This window comes from Cynocephalus volans, chromosome 1 (genome assembly GCF_027409185.1).
Source record: "Cynocephalus volans isolate mCynVol1 chromosome 1, mCynVol1.pri, whole genome shotgun sequence".
NCBI lineage: Eukaryota > Metazoa > Chordata > Mammalia > Dermoptera > Cynocephalidae > Cynocephalus > Cynocephalus volans.
In genome coordinates this window covers 283,182,867-283,201,120 of record NC_084460.1, presented here as the reverse complement: position 1 = coordinate 283,201,120, position 18,254 = coordinate 283,182,867, and the positions used below count along the sequence as shown (strand labels likewise).

Below are 18,254 nucleotides of genomic sequence, written 5' to 3'. Positions count from 1 at the left end.
GTCAGCTAGAAAGATCCTCCCGTCTGGCCCTCCTACCAGCTCTGCAGTCCTGCGCCTATCGGTGATGAACAGGAAGTCCCGCCCCGGAAGAAAGGCGAGTCGAGGGACGACCGGAAAGCACGCCTCCGCTGCCGGAAGCCACGCCCGAAGTCGTGCAAACTCGCCGGAGGGGGCGGGGCGTGCTGGCTCGGGCGGGGCGGTCTGGGTGCCTTCCCGAGTTGGACCTCATCACACCACGCTCTGCACCACTTGGGACTCCCGCTGGACTCGCAGCGGCCTCTCCGGGCCAGTGAGGAAAACCTGAGTCGTTGTTTGCAGACTTGGCAAGGAGGCCAAGTTTGAAGAAATGGAATTTTCTATCAGTGAGAAAAAAACTCGTCCAAAGCGAACTCTCGTTTTTGTAATTAGAGAGCGTGTCCACCATAGGAAGGAGTTTTCCAGTATCTGTGAAAGAGCTGGGGCAGGTGGGGTGACACCTCTGGGGTCTCTTTGTCGCCTTTTCCAAACTCGTTGATCTTTTTTCTTTCAGCGATACCTGTTTCTCACGTAAGGCGCTGATGACGCTGCGCGTGAATCTAATCCTTTGTTTTTACTGTGTTTTGCCCCCGAATGAGAAGTTGTTATCCCGGATTTTAAAACGAGAAAGCAGGTTCACGGAGGCTAGGTTACTTGTGAAGGTCGTTCAATTAGTAACCCATCGCGCCAAGACTGCCAACGTTTCTTGGTTCCAGTTTCCCACTGTAGCTTTCACCAAGCTCCCTGTCAAATGATGACGTTAACTACTGAACTAGATTAAGTAGAGAAAAATGGCTTTTCACAAGTTCTGGTTTTCACAGAGGATTTCTTTTATGAAGTGCCCCTTTTGTAGAGTGAATTAAAATGAATCGTAAGCCAGTTGAGAGTAGGAATAGGGCCATAGTCGTCTTTATCCCAAGTTGTCAAATTTGAAGGATCTTATTTTCTAAAGACAAAATACTTGAAGTGGCAATGTATGCTCCTAAACACACAATTTAGCGTTCATGGCATGCAATGTGTGATCTGAACCAAAAACCTGAAAGGTGGTTAAGTGAAATAAGTGGAAGTACATTGGGAACAGTATTGGGGCTCAGAAATGATACCCAAGGTGTGGTGCTTTGGCATGCTGAGTACTATGAGCTAAAGGAGATTGAAAGGCCTCAGAAGCAGCCACACAAGCAGAGCCCCTTTCTGACCTCGTGCCTTCCCCTCTCATACCCCTCTTACAAACCAAAATTCCTCTTCCCCAAGGCAGGTCACAGAAATTAGAAACCCCTCTCCCAAGCCAGCCATAAAACCTAGAAATATTACTCTGACTTTCTGCCACCTTTCTGTGTGAGATTTGGCCGTAAAGAAACTCTCTGACCTCCCTTGTCTGATAGTAGATCATAAGACCCCCACGCCAGAAGGGGTCCCGCCCAATACCTGGAAGGAAGGAATGCCACACAGACAAACCAAGAAGAATTTGAGCAGACAGCCTTTGCTGGATTTCCTCCCTCAGTCTGTTACTATTAGATGATACCCTTTTTGTCCAATCACATTTCTACACAGCTGTCCATTCTTCATAGAACCTAAGCATGAAAGTAGACATTTTTTCCTGGGCTTCTGGATCTTAATTCCTGAAGGCTCACATAAAACTTGGATTAAATAAATTTGTTATACTTTTCTCTCGTTAGCCTATCTTTTGTTATATAGGAGTGTCCACCATGATCCTTATGATGCAGAGGAAAAGTATTACACCTTTTCTGCCTCTACAACAGCAAAGCAGTATACACACATAAAGACAGAGTGGGGGCTCACTATACTGTTGTTGAATTATTAATCCCATAACCTGATGATTATTAGTCTCTGTTTATCAATCACCTGGAACCAAGAAGTGCAGGTTCAATCATACTGTAACTGCCAACTCTACCCTTTTAGGCAAGAAACAGATTCTTTTGAAGTTCCCAATATTGCAGTGCCTGAAATCTGTTTCAGCAGTGCCTCCCCAGCCCACAATTACTTTCTGAGAATTGTTTCATTCGTATGGGTAGCCCCTGTAGCCAGGTTTGTTCTGCATCCCCTTGTTTCCCAGAAATGTGAAAGTGGGAAAAAGGCAGAACCAAAGAAAGCTGGACTACAGGGCAAGAAAAAAACCAATTTACTAAGAGAAGCAGCAACAGGAGACTAAGTAGTTCTTATTTCCATTCCCCTTGTGAGGCCCACTCCTCTTTCTGCCCTGCCTGCAGGAGAAGCCTTGGCAGCCTTCCAAAGAATTCTCCTCTGCCTGTTTTTTTTCAGCCTAAGTTAGTTCAAGTATATTTCTGTAAATTGCTACAATAAGAACTTTGACAAAGACAAAACCTTTTTTAAAAAATTAAAGTCTAAAAAAAAAAATTTCATTCACCATAGCAGCCAGACTATATATATATGAGGGTACTTCAAAAGTGGAAAAATAGAATTAAAAGATAATATGAATGTTTCCGTGAACTTTTTGGAGTACTCTTGTACTACACACACACACACACACACACACACACACACACACACACACACACACACACACACACACACACACACACACACACGGGATCTTTTAAAAGTTTATGGAAAATGCATATAATGAAAAAACTATGCATGGATTTCAAAAAATATTTTGCACCAAAATAAACTCATACTAACATAACATATCTGAACAGGATCTAGTTTGAGGCACTAAGAAGCATAAGACATCAGTTTGAAAAGAGCCTTCATAGAGCAACATGAATTCTGCTAAAATTGAAGCAAGAATAAACATCAAATTTATGGTGAAGCTTGGGTGGCAGAATGGTGAAATCATAGACGCTTTATGAAAAGTTTATGGGGACAGTGCCCCAAAGAAATAAGCATTTACAAATGGATACCTTTTTTTAAGAAGAGATGAGACAATGTTGAAGATGAAACTTGCAGCCACAGACCATCCATACCAATTTGTGAGGAAAAAATTAATCTTGTTTGTGCACTAATTTAAGAGGACCGGGCCGGCCCGTGGCTCACTGGGGAGAGTGTGGTGCTGATAATTTAAGAGGACCAACGATTAACACTAGAAATGATAGCCAACACTATAGGCATCTCAGTTGGTTCAGCTTACACAATTCTAACCAAAAAATTGCAATTGAGCAAATTTTCTGCTCAATGGGTGTCAAAATTGTTACGCCCAGATCAGCTGCAGACAAGAGCAGAGCTTTCAGTGGAAATTATCAACTAGAACGATTAAGACCTTGAAGCATTTCAATGAAGAATTGTAACAGGATATGACACATGGCTGGCTTTACCAGTATGATCCTGAAGACAAAGCACAATCAAAGCCATGGCTACCAAGAGGTAGAAGTGGCCCAGTCAAAGCAAAAGTGGACCTGTCAAGAGCAAAGGTCATAGCAACAGTTTTTTGGGATGCTCAAGGCACTTTGCTTGTTGACTTTCTGGAAGGCCAAAGAATGATAACATCTGCTTATTAGGAGAGTGTTTGGGGATAGCCAAAGCTATAGCAGAGAAACACTCAGGAAAGCTCCACCAGGGAGTCCTTCTCCAGCACGACAATGCTCCTGCTCATTCCTGTCATCAAATAAGAGCAATTTTGTGAGAGTTTCTATGGGAAATCATTAGGCATCCACCTTCCAGTCCTGATCTGTCTCCTTCTGACTTCTTTTTGTTTCCTAATCTTAAAAAATCTTTAAAGGACACCCATTTTTCTTCAGTTAATAATGTAAAAAAGACTGCATTGACATGATTAAAATCCCAGGACTCTCAAAGTGGACTAAATGGGCACTTCCAAAAGGGTCTTCAACTTGATGAAGATTATGTTGAGAAATAGAGTATATATTTTTATCTTTTAATTCAATTTTTACATGAACTTTTTGAAGTTCCCTCATATAGATTGTGTGTGTATATATATATGTATATATAGCATATATGAGGGGTCTTCAAAAAGTTTGTGGAAAGATTCATATTATCTTTTAATTATATTTTTCCATGAGCTGTCTGAATTACCCTCGTGTGGGTGCATGTGTGTGTATGCATGTGTGTATACCTAAACCATTTTCAGAAATATGCCAGATCTATATGAAAAAAACAAAAGAACTATAAGTGCATGAAAAATGACCTAAATAAATGAAGAGATATTATGTTCCTGATGGGATGATTCAATATTGTAGTGATATCATTTTAATGCAATTTCAATAAAAATCCCAACAGGAAGATTTTGGAACTTGACAAGTTGATTCTAAAATTCATCTAGAAGACTAAACACATGAGCACAGCCAAGAAATTGGGGGGGGGGGCAGAAACCAACAGGCACTAATGGGGCCTTGCTCTACCAGATAGCAAAATGTCCTGTAAGGTCACAGTAACCAAAGCAGCATGGTACTGACAGAGATAGACAAATACTGATAAATCAATGAAACACATTACAGAAATAATTGTGATCACATGGGACTTTTTTTTTTTTAATATGCATGATAAAATTGACTTTAGTGGGGTAAATAATGGGTTTTGGAACAACTAGCTGTCCATCTGGAAAAAGCTAAGTTCTTTCCTTTCCATGCTGCACATTAGATTCCAAGAGGATTAAAGAGCTAAACATTTTTTAAAAATTAAATCTAAGCACGCCTTTAGAGTTTAAAGTTCAAATTTACTTCTTAAAGAATTATCTTTATTTAAAAGGCGTGCAGTGCCATTTCAAAAATTTTGTCATCAGAAAGTAGCATAATAGGTATAGGTTGCTAATGCATAATTTCCTATTATCATGAATGAAATTGTGTTTTTTCAAAGAAATGCTGTGATATCATGCTCTTAACTCGTAAACACTCTTCTGGGTTTTAGTCCCCAGGAATAACACTCTGCCTAAGATCAGTAATGTGTAGCAGGTCCTTCCAAGCACATGATCAAGACCTCCCAGCACAGCAGTGGATCTGATTCAAGAGAGGCACGGCTCATCCGTCTCCTCGGGCTCCACTCCATGTCGAGAGCTGCCACTGGTAGCTTTCCTGCCATCCTTCAGTTCCCATTTTTGAGGAGCCACTGCAAAATGTTCATGATAAAAGGGATAAGGAAAAGTGTGCTGGTTACTAGCTTAGGCTACAGGGATAAAAAGAAGAGAGAAGAGGGTATCTTCATACGAGAATGACAAAGTCACCTGCAGGAGAATACAGACCTCAGATCCTGGTCCACAGCCTGCTTGTTTCTGCTGCATTGAAGCAGGCAAGACCCAGGACTGTTGCCCACTGGAGAGCAGAAGTCATTTCATCTTTAGGACATGAGTCGTTGTTCTGGGGCTGGACCTCCCCACTCTGATACTACAGCCTCCGACAGCAGATCAGTTGACCGAGACCTAAGCGTTCTTCCAAAATGAAAATTTCACACTTGGGTTTGGGTGAGTGGGGTGAAATTGGATGATCTACTTGTTACATCAACTTGGTATCTTTGTGGAATGGGAAAAGGAGACAGATGGAAGAGAATGAAGAGGTGTGAATATTACCTCCAAAAATAAAGTTCTGTTAAAAGAGTCTGTACTAACAAGGAGTCCATGTGCCCAGCACCCACAGCCCCAAGAGTGAGTGACCAGAGGCAGTTCTTTCTACATAACTTACCACATTTTGTCTCTTGGCTCTGATCAGATCTGGCCACAGACTGGCCTAGGAATTGGCTCAGTCACCCAAGTCAAACACACAGGACATATGAGCAGCACTGGAGGAGGTCTGTCATGAGAACTCTGCATTAGACCGTGACCAGGCAAACTCATCAGAGCCTGGTTCCGGGAGAGACTGAATCAAGGCACATGGGGGAACGCCAGAGAGGCCAAAGCCAAGCTCAACGTGAGATCAGAGAGGCTGGGGCCTGAGAACGGCTGGCTGAAAAGAAAGCAACAAAATAACAATATTCCAGTGACCCAGCAGCAGCTCTGGTCACCCAGCCTGAGAAGACTTTGTAGTTCTGCACAAAATATACTGAGGGATTCTGCGAGTGGCTTTATAGTAAACCTGAGGTCACCTGATAGTGCCTTTAATTCTTTTCATTATCTGTCCTGGAAACCCATGGAATTGTCTGAGAAAGGGGTTAGGAAGGGCTATACAAAACACCAGGATGATGTGCTGAATTCAGGACACAGAAAGGAAAAGGAGGGATGAAAACTGCACTAACCATTCAAACATGCATGAGAAGAGCAGAAGCTGGATAGAAAATAGGGGTAGAGGCAGCTTTGGAAAAGAGAGGAAAACAGAATCTGACAGAGGAAGAAAAAGACCCTGTGTCAGGCATAACCCGCAGAAGACCTGTTGGCAAAGTCAGGTACATGTGTGACACATGTCTCCTACCTCGATGCTCACTGCACACAGGGCAGAGAGAGGAGGGGAAGGGCCCATAGCTAGGAGGGAAGCCGCAAATGGAAGAGCAGTAAGACCTGCAACACGAAACATGGGTCAGTGGGAAAAAGGAAACAAGACGAAGCCGAGATCACAGGGCTTAGGGCCTCAGGGCCAGGGAAAGGGGAAAGGTGGAGGCTGCTTTGGAATCTCAGAGTCTCTGCAGACACACAAAGTCAGAGCAGTCTTTCGTTCCTTTGTTCATTCAGTAAATATTTCCTGAGCCCTGACTATGCCAGCTCTGGTGCTAGATTCTGATAAATAAAGGAGACCAAGGTGTGGTTCTTGTTCTGAAGTAACTGGCCACGTAGCACAAGAGGCAGATACGGACAGTCACATTACAACATTGCACTGGCTTCTTGTTGCTGCTATAGCAGGTTACACTAAATTTAGTTGCTTAAAACAACAAATGTATTATCTTCTGGTTCTGAAGGTCAGAATTCCAAAATGGGTCTCACTGGGCTAAAATTAAAGTGCCAGCAGGGCTGCATTCCTTTCTGGAGGCTCCAGGGGAGAATCTGTATTCTCGTCTCTTCCATGTTAGAGACGCGGCTGGCTTCCATGGCTCGTAGCCGGCTTTTCAAAGCCACTGTGGCTGCCTGTCTGTCTCGGACACTGACTCTTCTGCCTCCTTCAACATTTAAGGACCCTTGTGATTACACTGGGCCCACCGGGATAATCCAGGATAAACTCTGTATTTTAAAGTCAGTTGATTAGCAACCCTAATCCGTCTGCAATCTTAATTTTTCATTGCCATGTAACATACATATTCACAGGCCCTAGGGATTAGGACGTGGATGTCTTTGGTGGAGGGAGTCATTATTCCGCCTACCACAAACATGAGGCATGTCCTGGTAGAGATAGTGCTATGGGAGATGGTTCCAGTCCGAGATGGCAAACTGAATACAGCAGTCCCCCAATCTGTGGTTTTGCTTCCTTCAAGTTTCAGTTACCTGTGGTCAACCACGGCCCAAAAGTATTAAATGAAAAATTCCCAAAATAAGTAATTCATAAATTTTAAATTGTGTGCTGTCCTGAGGAACGTGATAAAATCTCTCACTGTCCTATTCTGTCCCACCCGGGATATGAATCATCCCTTTGTCCAATGAATTCATGCTGTAAATGCTACCCACATATTAGTCACTTAGTACCCCTCTCAGTTATCAGATTGACTGTCACCATATCACAGTGCTTGTGCTCAAGTAACCCTGATTTTACTTAATAATGACCCCAAATGCAAGAGTAGTGATGCTGGCCATTCAGATATGCCAAAGAGAAGCCATAAAGGGCTTCCTTTAAGTGAAAAGGGGAAAGTTCTCAACTTAATAAGGAAAGAAAAAAACTGTATGTTGAGGTCACTAAGATCTACAGTAAGAATGAATCTTCTGTTTATGAAATCGTGAAGAAGGAAAAAGAAACTTGTGCATAGTACATACAGGATTCAGTACTACCCATTGTCTCACTCATCCACTGAGGGTCTTGGAAAGTATCCTCTGCAGATAAGTGGGGACTTGTGTGCATGCTGCAGCCTCTCCCTCTCATCCCAACTCTTTAGAAATAACAGAAATAATTCACTATCACCCTGGACAACAAGGGGAACCCTTGGTGGATCAGAAACCATGGGGAATTCCTGAGAGACATATGGCAGGTGGGAACTGGTCAGAGAAGAAAACCACAGCTCCAGATGTACATAGCAATAGACAGACCCAGAAGATGAAAAAGGCCCCAAGAGTACTCCATGCCCAAAGAGGGCGGGTCCCGGGAGCACGAGCGGACTCAGAGGCGCCAAGAAGGCTCTGATTATTTAGATGCTGCAACAGGTACCACCAAACATGTCAACAACTCCACATCCCCTTCTTGCCTCCTGGAGCCAAGAAACTCCAGCAGGCTTATCTGTCTCCAGGAGGGAACAGTGGATATGAGAGAAAGGACTGTTCCTGATGGCTCGTGACATCTAGGAAGAGAGGAAAGGGAAACACCCTGCTTCAGAAGACCAGCTGCCAAAGTACCTCACCCAGCAGAATATCCCACCCCTGCCAGACAATTACTGACAATAGACTAGGATATACACCACGGAACCCTCTCATACCCATTCACTAGGGAGTATACAGAGAGGGCAAACAGCCTAACAGAGAATCTCAGATAAAAGATAAGCTTCCAACCAGTAATTACAAAACATTTGAAGGAAGTCAGCATTTTGAAAGAGAAATACCAAATCCGACATATTGAAGAATTTTCATCCAGTAAAAATGCTCATAGAACAAGAATAGGACTTTAGAATAATTATGAAAGGATATCACTTTTTTTAAAAAATCAACTGAAAAATTGAACGTGATAACAAAATAACAAAAAGCCCTCAACAGAACGATCAGAATGGGCACAGCTAAAGGGTGCATGTGTGACCTAAAGGACTGGGCAAATACGTCTTTCCAGCACATAGCAAGAGATATGGAAAGTGTTTATTTAAAAAAAAGAAAAGCTATGATATGTAGAGGATCCTTCTAAAACTTTTGATATCACCTAATAAAAGTTCTGAAGTAGAAAATAGAAAGAATGTGAGAGGAAATATTCATATAAATAAAATTTTCAGGAACCAAAGAAAATTATGAATCTTGTTTGAAAGGGTCTACTGTATTAGTCCATTTCCTGTTGTTTCTAACAGACTACCTGAAACTGGTAGTTTCTTTATAAGAAACAAAATGTTATTTCTTACAGTTTTGGAGGCTGGGAAGTCCAAAGTTGAGGTGCAGTTCTAGTGAGGGCTTCCTTCTTGGTGGGGACTCTCTACAGAGTCCCATGATGACACAGAGTGTCACATGGCAAGGGTTAAGCAAGAGTGCACTAATGCACTTCTTCCTCTCCTTATAAAGCCACCAGTGTCCCTCCCGTGATAACCCATTCATTCATTAACCCATTGATTCATGAATGAATCCATTCATGAGGGCAGAACCCTCACAATCCAATTACCTTCCAAAGGCCCCACCTTTCAAATATTATATTCTGATTTATTACCTCTTTATACTGTTACAACAGTTATCAAACTTAAATGATTTTGGAGGGGGACATTTAAACCACAGCACCCACCAAGTGCCAATCAGGATCTGTTTTTAAAACTAAAATGTAGCTCTATCATGATGCTATTTCAGATGCCATGGTAAGGAGAAAATCCTGAAAACTTCCAATGAAAAGGAAAAAAAATAGATGAACTACAAAGCTATGAGAGTAATTTTGACATTCTCTCATTGAAAAACAGGGTGCAAGACAAAAAAGGAAGAGAAGTTTTCAAAGTTCACAGGAAAACTATCTTTGAATTTGGAATTATATACACAGCCCAACCATCATTCAAATGTGAAAATAAAGACTTTTTGAGTTAGGTGGGGACTTAGAAAGTTTATCACCTGCAGACCTACTCTGAAATAAATAATAAAAGTGATTTATCAGCATTTTTTAAAAATCCATTTTTGAGGAAGAATAATAGGCATAAAGCAATGGTGAGCAAATGTTTCAGTAAATTTGTTCAAACTCGAATAGGACAAAGTAGGCAAAAAAGCAGGGAAGGGAGAGGGAGGGGGAAAAAAAGAAACATTAAAAGGAAAGAAATTTCAGGGCCAGCCCGTGGCTCACTCGGGAAAGTGTGGTGCTGATAACACCAAGGCCACGGGTTCGGATCCTATATAGGGATGGCTGGTTAGCTCACTGGCTGAGCGTGGTGCTGACAACACCAAGTCAAGGGTTAAGATCCCCTTACCGGTCATCTTTAGAAAAAATAAAAAATTTTTTTAAAAAAGGAAAGAAATTTCAGAGATGAAAAGTGATTGCCATCTCCAGAATTGTCCTGGGGCCAAGATGCCCTCCTCATCAATGCACTGGATAGTTTCATCTGCTCAGGAAGCACACTTGAAATGGAGGCGAGGTAATGCAATGTGGTGGTGTGTGCACGGACTCTTGAACCAGACTTCTGGAGTCCAAATCCTGGCTTCACCACTTATTAGGGATGTGACTCTGGATAAATTATTTAATCTCTCTGTGTGCCAGTTTCCTCATCTGTGCAAAGCATATAATATCAGTGCCTACCTCATACAATCATTGTGAAGATTACATGAGCTTTTAACATGCATGGCATATAGTTAGTGCTATATAAGTGTTCGTCATATAAATAACAAAATTAACAAAAGAATCGTTTCTTCAGGGTGGGGACTGTGATTGCTAAAGAAAAAAAGGTAATAGAAAAACTGGAAAATAAAGTCAAAGAAGACAGAGTACAAAGTAATAATTGTTGCAGCCCAATACATACTGCACAACACCGCTTAAAAGACTCTTTCTATGGTGTGTGTGTGTGTGTGTGTGTGTGTGTGTGTACGTAAACTCATAGAAATATGTCTGCAGGATACTTACCTCTGTGGAGGAAACTGGAATTGGGAGTAAGAATCAGGAAACTTCAGCTGTGTCTTTAATATTTGAATCTTCACAGTGAGAATGTCTATTTGTTACTTATAAAGTCAAAAACTAGTCATTTTTTTTTTTTTTTTTTTTTTGTGACCGGCCGCACCAAGCGCACCAGCCATCCCTATAGGCCATCCCTATACAGGATCCGAACCCACGGCGGCAGCGCTGCAGCACTCCCAGCGCCGCACTCTCCCGAGTGTGCCATGGGGTCGGCCCAGTAACTTTCTTTTTTAATCAAAATGAAAAAGTGCCAGGAAGCAGTGAAGGAGTGAAAAACGGTGCCATCTGGGAGTTAAGGTAAGAATCACAGAAGAGATGATATCAGAATGGGATCTCAAAGGAGGAGTTGCTAAAGAAAAGATGCTAAAGACATGGCAGCTTGAGAAGAAAACGCTGTATTTGTGGAATGACCAGAATTTGTGTCAACAGAGTCAGGTAGTGTGGTTTGGTGGGGAGAGTAAGGGAGGAATGGGTAGGAGATCAGGCTGTGAGGGTAAGTTTAGGGTCCATTGTCAAGGGCTTTTACTCCACACGAAGGAGGTTGAACTTTGTGTAACAATTTTTTAAGCCACGTAAGTGATAATGATCACATCAGAAGGATTCTTTGGCAGCCATGTGGAGGATGGATGGAGGGACAGAGAGTGACTGCCTCGATACTGGTTAAGGAGACTGCTGAATTGCCCAATCAAGAATTGCAAAATAGCATCTACGTAGGGAAAGAGAAAGGGCTTGATTTAAGAGAGAATTAGGAGGAGGAAGAAATAGTACTTGCCTCTCAGCATCTACCTCACCTGTTGCTGGTAACTGGCCCCTGCTTTGGGGATACTACCTTTCTTCAACTTTAACCCTTGTGCTTTAGGCTCTGGGCTCCGGGAGTGGGACACGTGTACTGACCTAAGATATTAACTCAGGCCACCTTTGCTAGAAGAGCATGTGACCCTAATCAGGCCAGTCAAGCCATCAAGACCTATCCTGGGACTTTTGTAAGCAAACTCCCTCCTGCTGGATAAAGTGGTATAACTAAACATGGCGAGCCTAGAGCTGCCCAAGGCCACTATGGTCCTGGGATGCAGCCAACCCAGGGGAAATGAAACCTTCAGGTGGATCATGATAGCATCTTTTGAGCCCAGAATCGAGCCATACCTTAGCCAACTGCGCCCATGGATTTGTCATGAACCAACGAGCCAGTATTGATGTTTTGGGGTTTTATGTTTTTTGTTTTTTGAGGGTTTTTTTGGTCTAAGCAGTTTGAGTTGTTTTTTTGTTTAAACTGGCTCTGAATTAAGAGTATTCACAGAATGTCCCCAATGATTGCACTGGGAACAGGGAGCATCTTTGAAGTCCACAGCTCTTGGGTTGGCCTCATGGTGAGGATCAAGGACAAAAAGATGTTCATAGCCACAGTCAGGCCCCCCTTAAGGAGAGGTGGACATTCTTTCAGATTTGCTACATTAGCAGAATCTGAGTCCTTAGAGACCCTGGAAGGGGTGGCCCAAACCAGTGACTCCCAGACATTGGGACTTCACAGAACAGCAAAATGCCAAGGAAAAATCTTAGGTTCCAAACCAGAATTGCTAAGTTTTGATTTTGTTAAGTAAAAACTTATAAAACAAACAAACAAACAATCACTACCTTCTGCCATCTCCACAGTATCATAAAAGAAATAAAACTTTCACACACACACACGCACACACACACGCACATGCACACGCACACGCACACGCACACACACACAGAAAGGATAACCTCTGGATAAAGGACAGCCCTTTAAAGTGAAGACATTTGGCTTTGTGAAAGACTCACTGGTTGTACTCACTTTTCTCTCTTTGTCTCAGGCATTGAAAATTTTTGACTTGTAACAGCAGGCTGCTCACTGGCCTAATGCTCCTTAGTACAGTGCCCCCAGCCCTCAAAGCTTATTCACATCCCTGTGACAGAAGTCTAGGTAAAACAGGGTTCTGGGGGCCTGAATGAGGAACCTCAGCCTAACAGGAAGATTAAGGAACCCAGGGAAAGGCCTCACTGTGTGGGCAGGGGGGGATCTAGCCAGGGAAGCCAGACAGGGAGCAAGTGAGATTCAGAAAGGCTTGAGGAAAACTCCCATGCCCACCACTGGCCGAGCAGCCCTTTCCCCAGTCCAACACCTGAGGAGGGACCCCGGATCCCTGAGCCCACAGCAGTTCCATGGTTCCAATGCTGGGTCAAGATGAGGGTTCTGGACATGTTTGTTTCAAAAACTAAAGCAGAATCTTATACATAAGCTTATACTGTGATGGCCAATGTTTCATTAGGCTAATTGATTCTTTGTGTATTGCATAAAATACGTATTTACATACATATATACATAATACAAATATAGTTGTATAGAAATATTGAAAAGAACATTGCTTTGAAAAATGCCAAAGTATGAAAATCATGCAGTAAACATTATTTTATGAAAGTTGTTAATACAATGGATGTGGGTGGCTTAAGTTAAAATGAATGTTCAAATTTTATAATATTTAAATAAAAAGAAAATGCCAATTAAAAATAAAAAAAGATGAGGGTTCTGGGAGAGACTCGGGACTATGAACAGGCAGGTTTCTCCCTTAGAGCAGTGGCAGCCTCCTGGGGGACTTTGTCAACAGACTGGAGCTTGTGAGGAGCGTGTGCGTGTCTGCTCTGAAGGGCTCCTGTTCTGGAGGAATAGTGGCTCATTCAGGTTAGCTCAGGTAGGGGGAGGGTGTTATCATAAGCGTGACATGATGGGATCCTTTCCCCTTTGCACCCTCTTGCTGGGGCAGGCGCTTATCCACCCACCCCATCAAGCAGGGATGGTAGAAGAGAGTTTTTAACGAGTCAGCGACTCTGTTAGGTTACACACTGGAGTTGCGCAATTAATATCAGAAAGTGCTCTCGAGTTTCAGTCTGATGGACCTGAACATCCCAGCCCTACACACACACACACACACACACACACACACACACACACACACACACACACACACACACACACACAGACACACACACACACATGCGCGTGAAAGAGACTGGATGGAATGGATCAGATCGCCTGACAGCCAGGACCCTGGGGTGGGGCTGAGTGAAAACAGCAGGGAGGAAAGCCAGAGAAGAGGTGCTTCCCAATGCCCAATTCTGGAGGCAGAATGGACTGATAGAAAATGCAGTAGAAAAAGAAAAGGACTGTTTTGCACCATACTCTGCATGCACAAATTCACAGAAGAGCACATTTTTTTCTGTCATAGTCTCTGTCTTTCCACCCTTCTGACGTTAAAAGCTGACTTCAGGGAGCTACATAAAGATATATAAGGTGCAACAAGGAAGCCAAAGATTTCAAGAACCAGAATCCCAATAGAGCAAGATCTCACAGAGTCTACACCAAGAGCCAGCAATGGATTCAAAGGAGCCCCAGGACCCTTGGCAATTGAAATCCTTAAGTCTTCATTCTGTGGTCTGACCTTAACAGAACATGCTTCCCTGCCCTTGTTAACTTCTTTCTGACGCTGCCAACTCATACATTTTTTCCTTACTTCCTTCCCAAGCTCCCAAGAGACCCCAAATCTGACCAGCTCTGAATAATGATCGCTGTGGGGCTCCAAAGGCCATGATCTCTGGTCAGGCTGTGAATCACCTGACATTGAGCTAGCTCTCCATCAGCTCGGGCAGATAACGGCAGGAAAGGGGGCTTATGGCCGCCTTGGGTGTAGACACTATGAGTGCAGCAGTTTCCTATAGGTGCTGCACAACAGGCAACCTGGTTGACATGTCAGGTTCGACTTGCATGAAGGCCAGTTCTGTCTCCAGAGTGGCTGTCCAAGGAGCTTCGACACCTTTATGTCATCCCCAAGCACTGTAGATTTCCAACAGATACATACCCAATTACAGCTCTAGAACCCCAGATATCCGAGGTCAAGTGCAGCTGATTGACCTGAGATCCCACAATCCTATGCTCCCAGGGCCCAGACCTCCCCAATGCCGTATCAGAGAAGCCAAGAATGCATGCCAAGTCATATGCACTGTGTTCTTTATTGTCACGTTACCCATGGGACAGGGGTGGGCTGGGGAAAGGAGCCCTCAGGCCCTCAGGCAGAGACGTGGAAGGAGGGGGAGTGGGACACATCTACAAGAATGTATTGAACTCTGCCCATCCTCCCAGCTGATGATGATGGGGGCTTGGCCAGCAGCCATGGGATAAGGAAGTAGGGCCCCCTTAGATACAAGCACAGTGTTGCGTGAGAAGGTTGGGCACTGTCTCATACCTGAAAGAGTAACCTCCATCTGAGGTGGTGCGGACATGTAGGGGCCTCATTGTCCCCGGGAGAGCAGCACAGCAGGGCTGGGGCCCTGGCACAAAGGAAGGGGGCTGACCAGGGGTAGGGGGAACCCCAGGGACAGGCAGGGACAGGTCTGGTGGGGTGGGCAGCCCACAGCCACCGTGACAGTAGTGGAAGATGAAACTGGGAGGATGCACAATCCACCGATCCCAGCCCAGCTCCTGGAAGGAGATGTTAAGTGCTGCTCTGTGGCAGTTGGCATGGGCAGCAGTTCCCTCCGGAGGCCTCTGCAGCAGGCGCAGAGCAGCAGGAGACCAAGGCCAGGATATCGGGGGAGTTGAGCGTCGGACCCTCTCCCCTCCGCTGGGTGGTCTGGCCCGCGTGTGGGCCACCAGGAAGGGTGTGGCCTCAGGCCGGGCTGAGCAGGAACAGAGACGACAGCGCAGCAGCAGAACCAGGACAGGGTGGGTCAGCAGAGGGAGAGCAGAGGCAGCCAGGTGCAGCACAGCCCAGCGAGGGGGCGCCTGGCCCAAGGACATGGGCACAGCCGTGGGACCCCTGGATGACAGTACCAGCAGGCCTAGCAGGGGCTCAGAGCTATTGGAGGCCACTGTGCCCTGCACGTCCAGCCCCGTGTGGAACCACAGCTGGGCTGAAGTCACCTGGCGACTGCGTGTGTGCTGGGATGGCCGGAACACATACGTGAAGAGGCCCTCCTCAACCTCCTGGGCCAGCTCTCCAGCAGTTGGTTCGTCCTCACAGCTGGTACCTGCAGGAGACAGAGGGGAAGGGAGATGGCAGCTTTGACTGGCAGGACCCAGGACCCCTCCTCCTCAACAGGAGGGATGTGGCTTCCACTCAGAAGTGCTAATGATGTGCCATGCCCTCTGCTGAGTGTCCTCCCAGACTTGGGGACTCTCCCTAGTCTTGGAAGAACTTATCCAGACTCCCCGCATTTTTATTTCATCATTAAAAGATTTTTTAAAATACAAGATGTTGCCAACTTCTCTCTGAACTGGTTTTACCAATTAACATTCCCATCAGCAATGTGTAAGATGCCCTGATGCTCTCTACCTCCACAAGCACTTAGAATTAGTAGTTAGATTACATTTTTGTTCATTGGATGGTGTGAAATGAATGGTACCTTGAATGGTGTGCACATGAGTGTCTGTTATATTTCTCTTGCTATCTTTTGGCATGTCAGAAATAGTGTATGATAAATTCTTTAAAATAATTCCATTTTTCAAAGACAGCTTAATACAAAAAAAAATGGAGGAGGAGGAGAGGAAGAGAAAGAGGGGAAGAAAGAAGAGAGGGAAAAAGAGAAGGAAAAGGAGGAGGAGGAAAAGGAGGGGGGATATAACTCAGAATTGAAGGCAGTCCTTTCCGAGAAAGTGCAGTTAGCATCCTTCCCTGACATACACACAGACTATACTAAAAAGTCACAGACCAGCACCAGTTGAAGGGCTGGCAATTGGAGCTATGCTGTTACTCGGCTTCTCTCATTACAAATTCAATTGCAATCAATCCATTTTGCAGATAAGGAAACTGAGTCTTAGAGAGGTGAAGTGACAATGAACTACTAAGTGGTCAGGCTGGGGAATCTGCCTGATTCCAAACCATACCTTTCCCCACAGTGCTGCATGGGGGCTGAAGTGAGGGAGGCAAGGGGTCCTCTCTAAGAGAAAGGTGGGCCAGATGATGAGAAAGCCCACCCGGAGGACAGCTTTATTCATTCAGTCAGTGGAACATGAGACATACACAAGGAGGTAAGACAGGAACTCAAGAGAAGGTAGAACTAGTTTCTCAGAAAAGTCTTCCAACTAATCTTTTTCCTGCATCTCTGAAATCTTCTCAAGTCTTGGCTACCTGGGGCTAAAGAAACAGGGTTTGGGGCAGAAAGCCGAGGCAGAGATAGGAGGAAACGTGGCAAGAAAGGACCCGAGCCCAGACATCTCTGTCTCGAGAGACCCTTGGTCCCCCAGACAGATACCTCCCAAATGCCTCCTATGTGCGATGCACTAGGTATACGGTCTCACTTAATCCTGAGACGTAGGCATTAGCACGCATTTTACAGACGAGGGGACAGAGATTCAGGGAGGTTACTGACTGGCCCATTGTTGCAAAGCCAGCTAAGCAGCAGGGCTGGAATTCAAACCCAGGTCTACCTGGCTCCCAAACCCACACAGTGCCACTTTTGCTTCTCAAAGTCACCCTGCCAATTCCCCACCGTCATTACCTGTGGCTGGGAAAAGGATGGCCTGGGAGACATCCTCCTCCTCCTCGGGCTCAGAGCCCCCGCGCGTGAAGCCTCCCAAGGCATGTCTTCGGGGTAGACGCCTAGCTCCAAGATCCCCACCTTCCCCAGTCACTGCCGGGGGCCCCAAGGCATCCAGAAACAGGGCCCTCACCTTGGCCAGGATAAGCTCCCGATCCAGCTCTGGTGGCCCGTGGCAGCCGTGCCTGCCCTGTGGGGCCAGCAGGAAGAGGAGCAGCAGGGGCAGCTGGGGCACCATAGCTCACCTGGCCCTGCCAACGGGGAACCTGCACTCTGCCCTGTGCCCCTCTGTTAGGGTGTGACCAGGGCCTCTCCACTCTCCCCTCCCCATCCCATCACCCGCCCACTTCTACCCACTCACCCCAGTCTTCCCCAGTCCTTCCCACGCCCTGTAGTCCAAGTTGCCCCTGCCCATGGCATTGAGACCTCCTATCTCTGACGCAGAAGTCTATGGCCCTGAGCCTTATCTCCCACTCCCGCCAGGAATGTGGGGGAGGGGGCTGGGGAGGGCTTTCACCCCAAGTGACCTGACCCACGCAAACAGACATACAACTCCTTCCCCCCCCCCCCACACACACACACACATGCTGTGTGTGAGTCTCACATCCCAGCACCCGGCAAAGAGATGACATCGGGTGGGACAGGAGCCTGGGAGATGGGGTCGGCCAGCTCTTGAAAGTGTCATTTGTCAGAGGGACAGAATGCACAGCCCCCCCCCCCCCACCGTTTGGGGCCCCTTTCAACCAGGCAGCTGCTGGGCCTGCCATGGGGGGGAGGGCTGTGGGGCTAGAACAGGGGCTAGGGCAGGGGGCAGGTGGTCCCGCCTGCTCTAAACTTAGCCTGGAGGAGCCAGTCTGGGCTCGT

At 45.4% G+C, this 18,254-nt stretch overlaps 1 protein-coding gene across 1 annotated transcript; it reads right to left on the bottom strand.

Moving 5' to 3' along the window:
- Positions 1-14,875: 14,875 nt before the first annotated feature.
- INHA (inhibin subunit alpha) lies at positions 14,876-17,628 on the bottom strand. The gene is made up of 2 exons (XM_063115209.1): positions 17,352-17,628; positions 14,876-15,881 (listed from the first exon to the last, which is right to left on the bottom strand). The coding sequence occupies exons 1-2, from the start codon at positions 17,626-17,628 to the stop codon at positions 15,049-15,051; spliced, it is 1,110 nt and encodes a 369-aa protein (XP_062971279.1). The 3' UTR covers positions 14,876-15,048.
- Positions 17,629-18,254: the final 626 nt, after the last annotated feature.

Coding starts and splice junctions, on each gene's coding strand:
- INHA (XM_063115209.1), bottom strand. CDS start 17,628: ATGGTGCCCCAGCTGCCCCTGCTGCTCCTCTTCCTGCTGGCCCCACAG. Junction 15,882..17,351: donor CATCCTTTTCCCAGCCACAG/GTAATGACGGTG, acceptor TGTCTCCTGCAG/GTACCAGCTGTGAGGACGAA.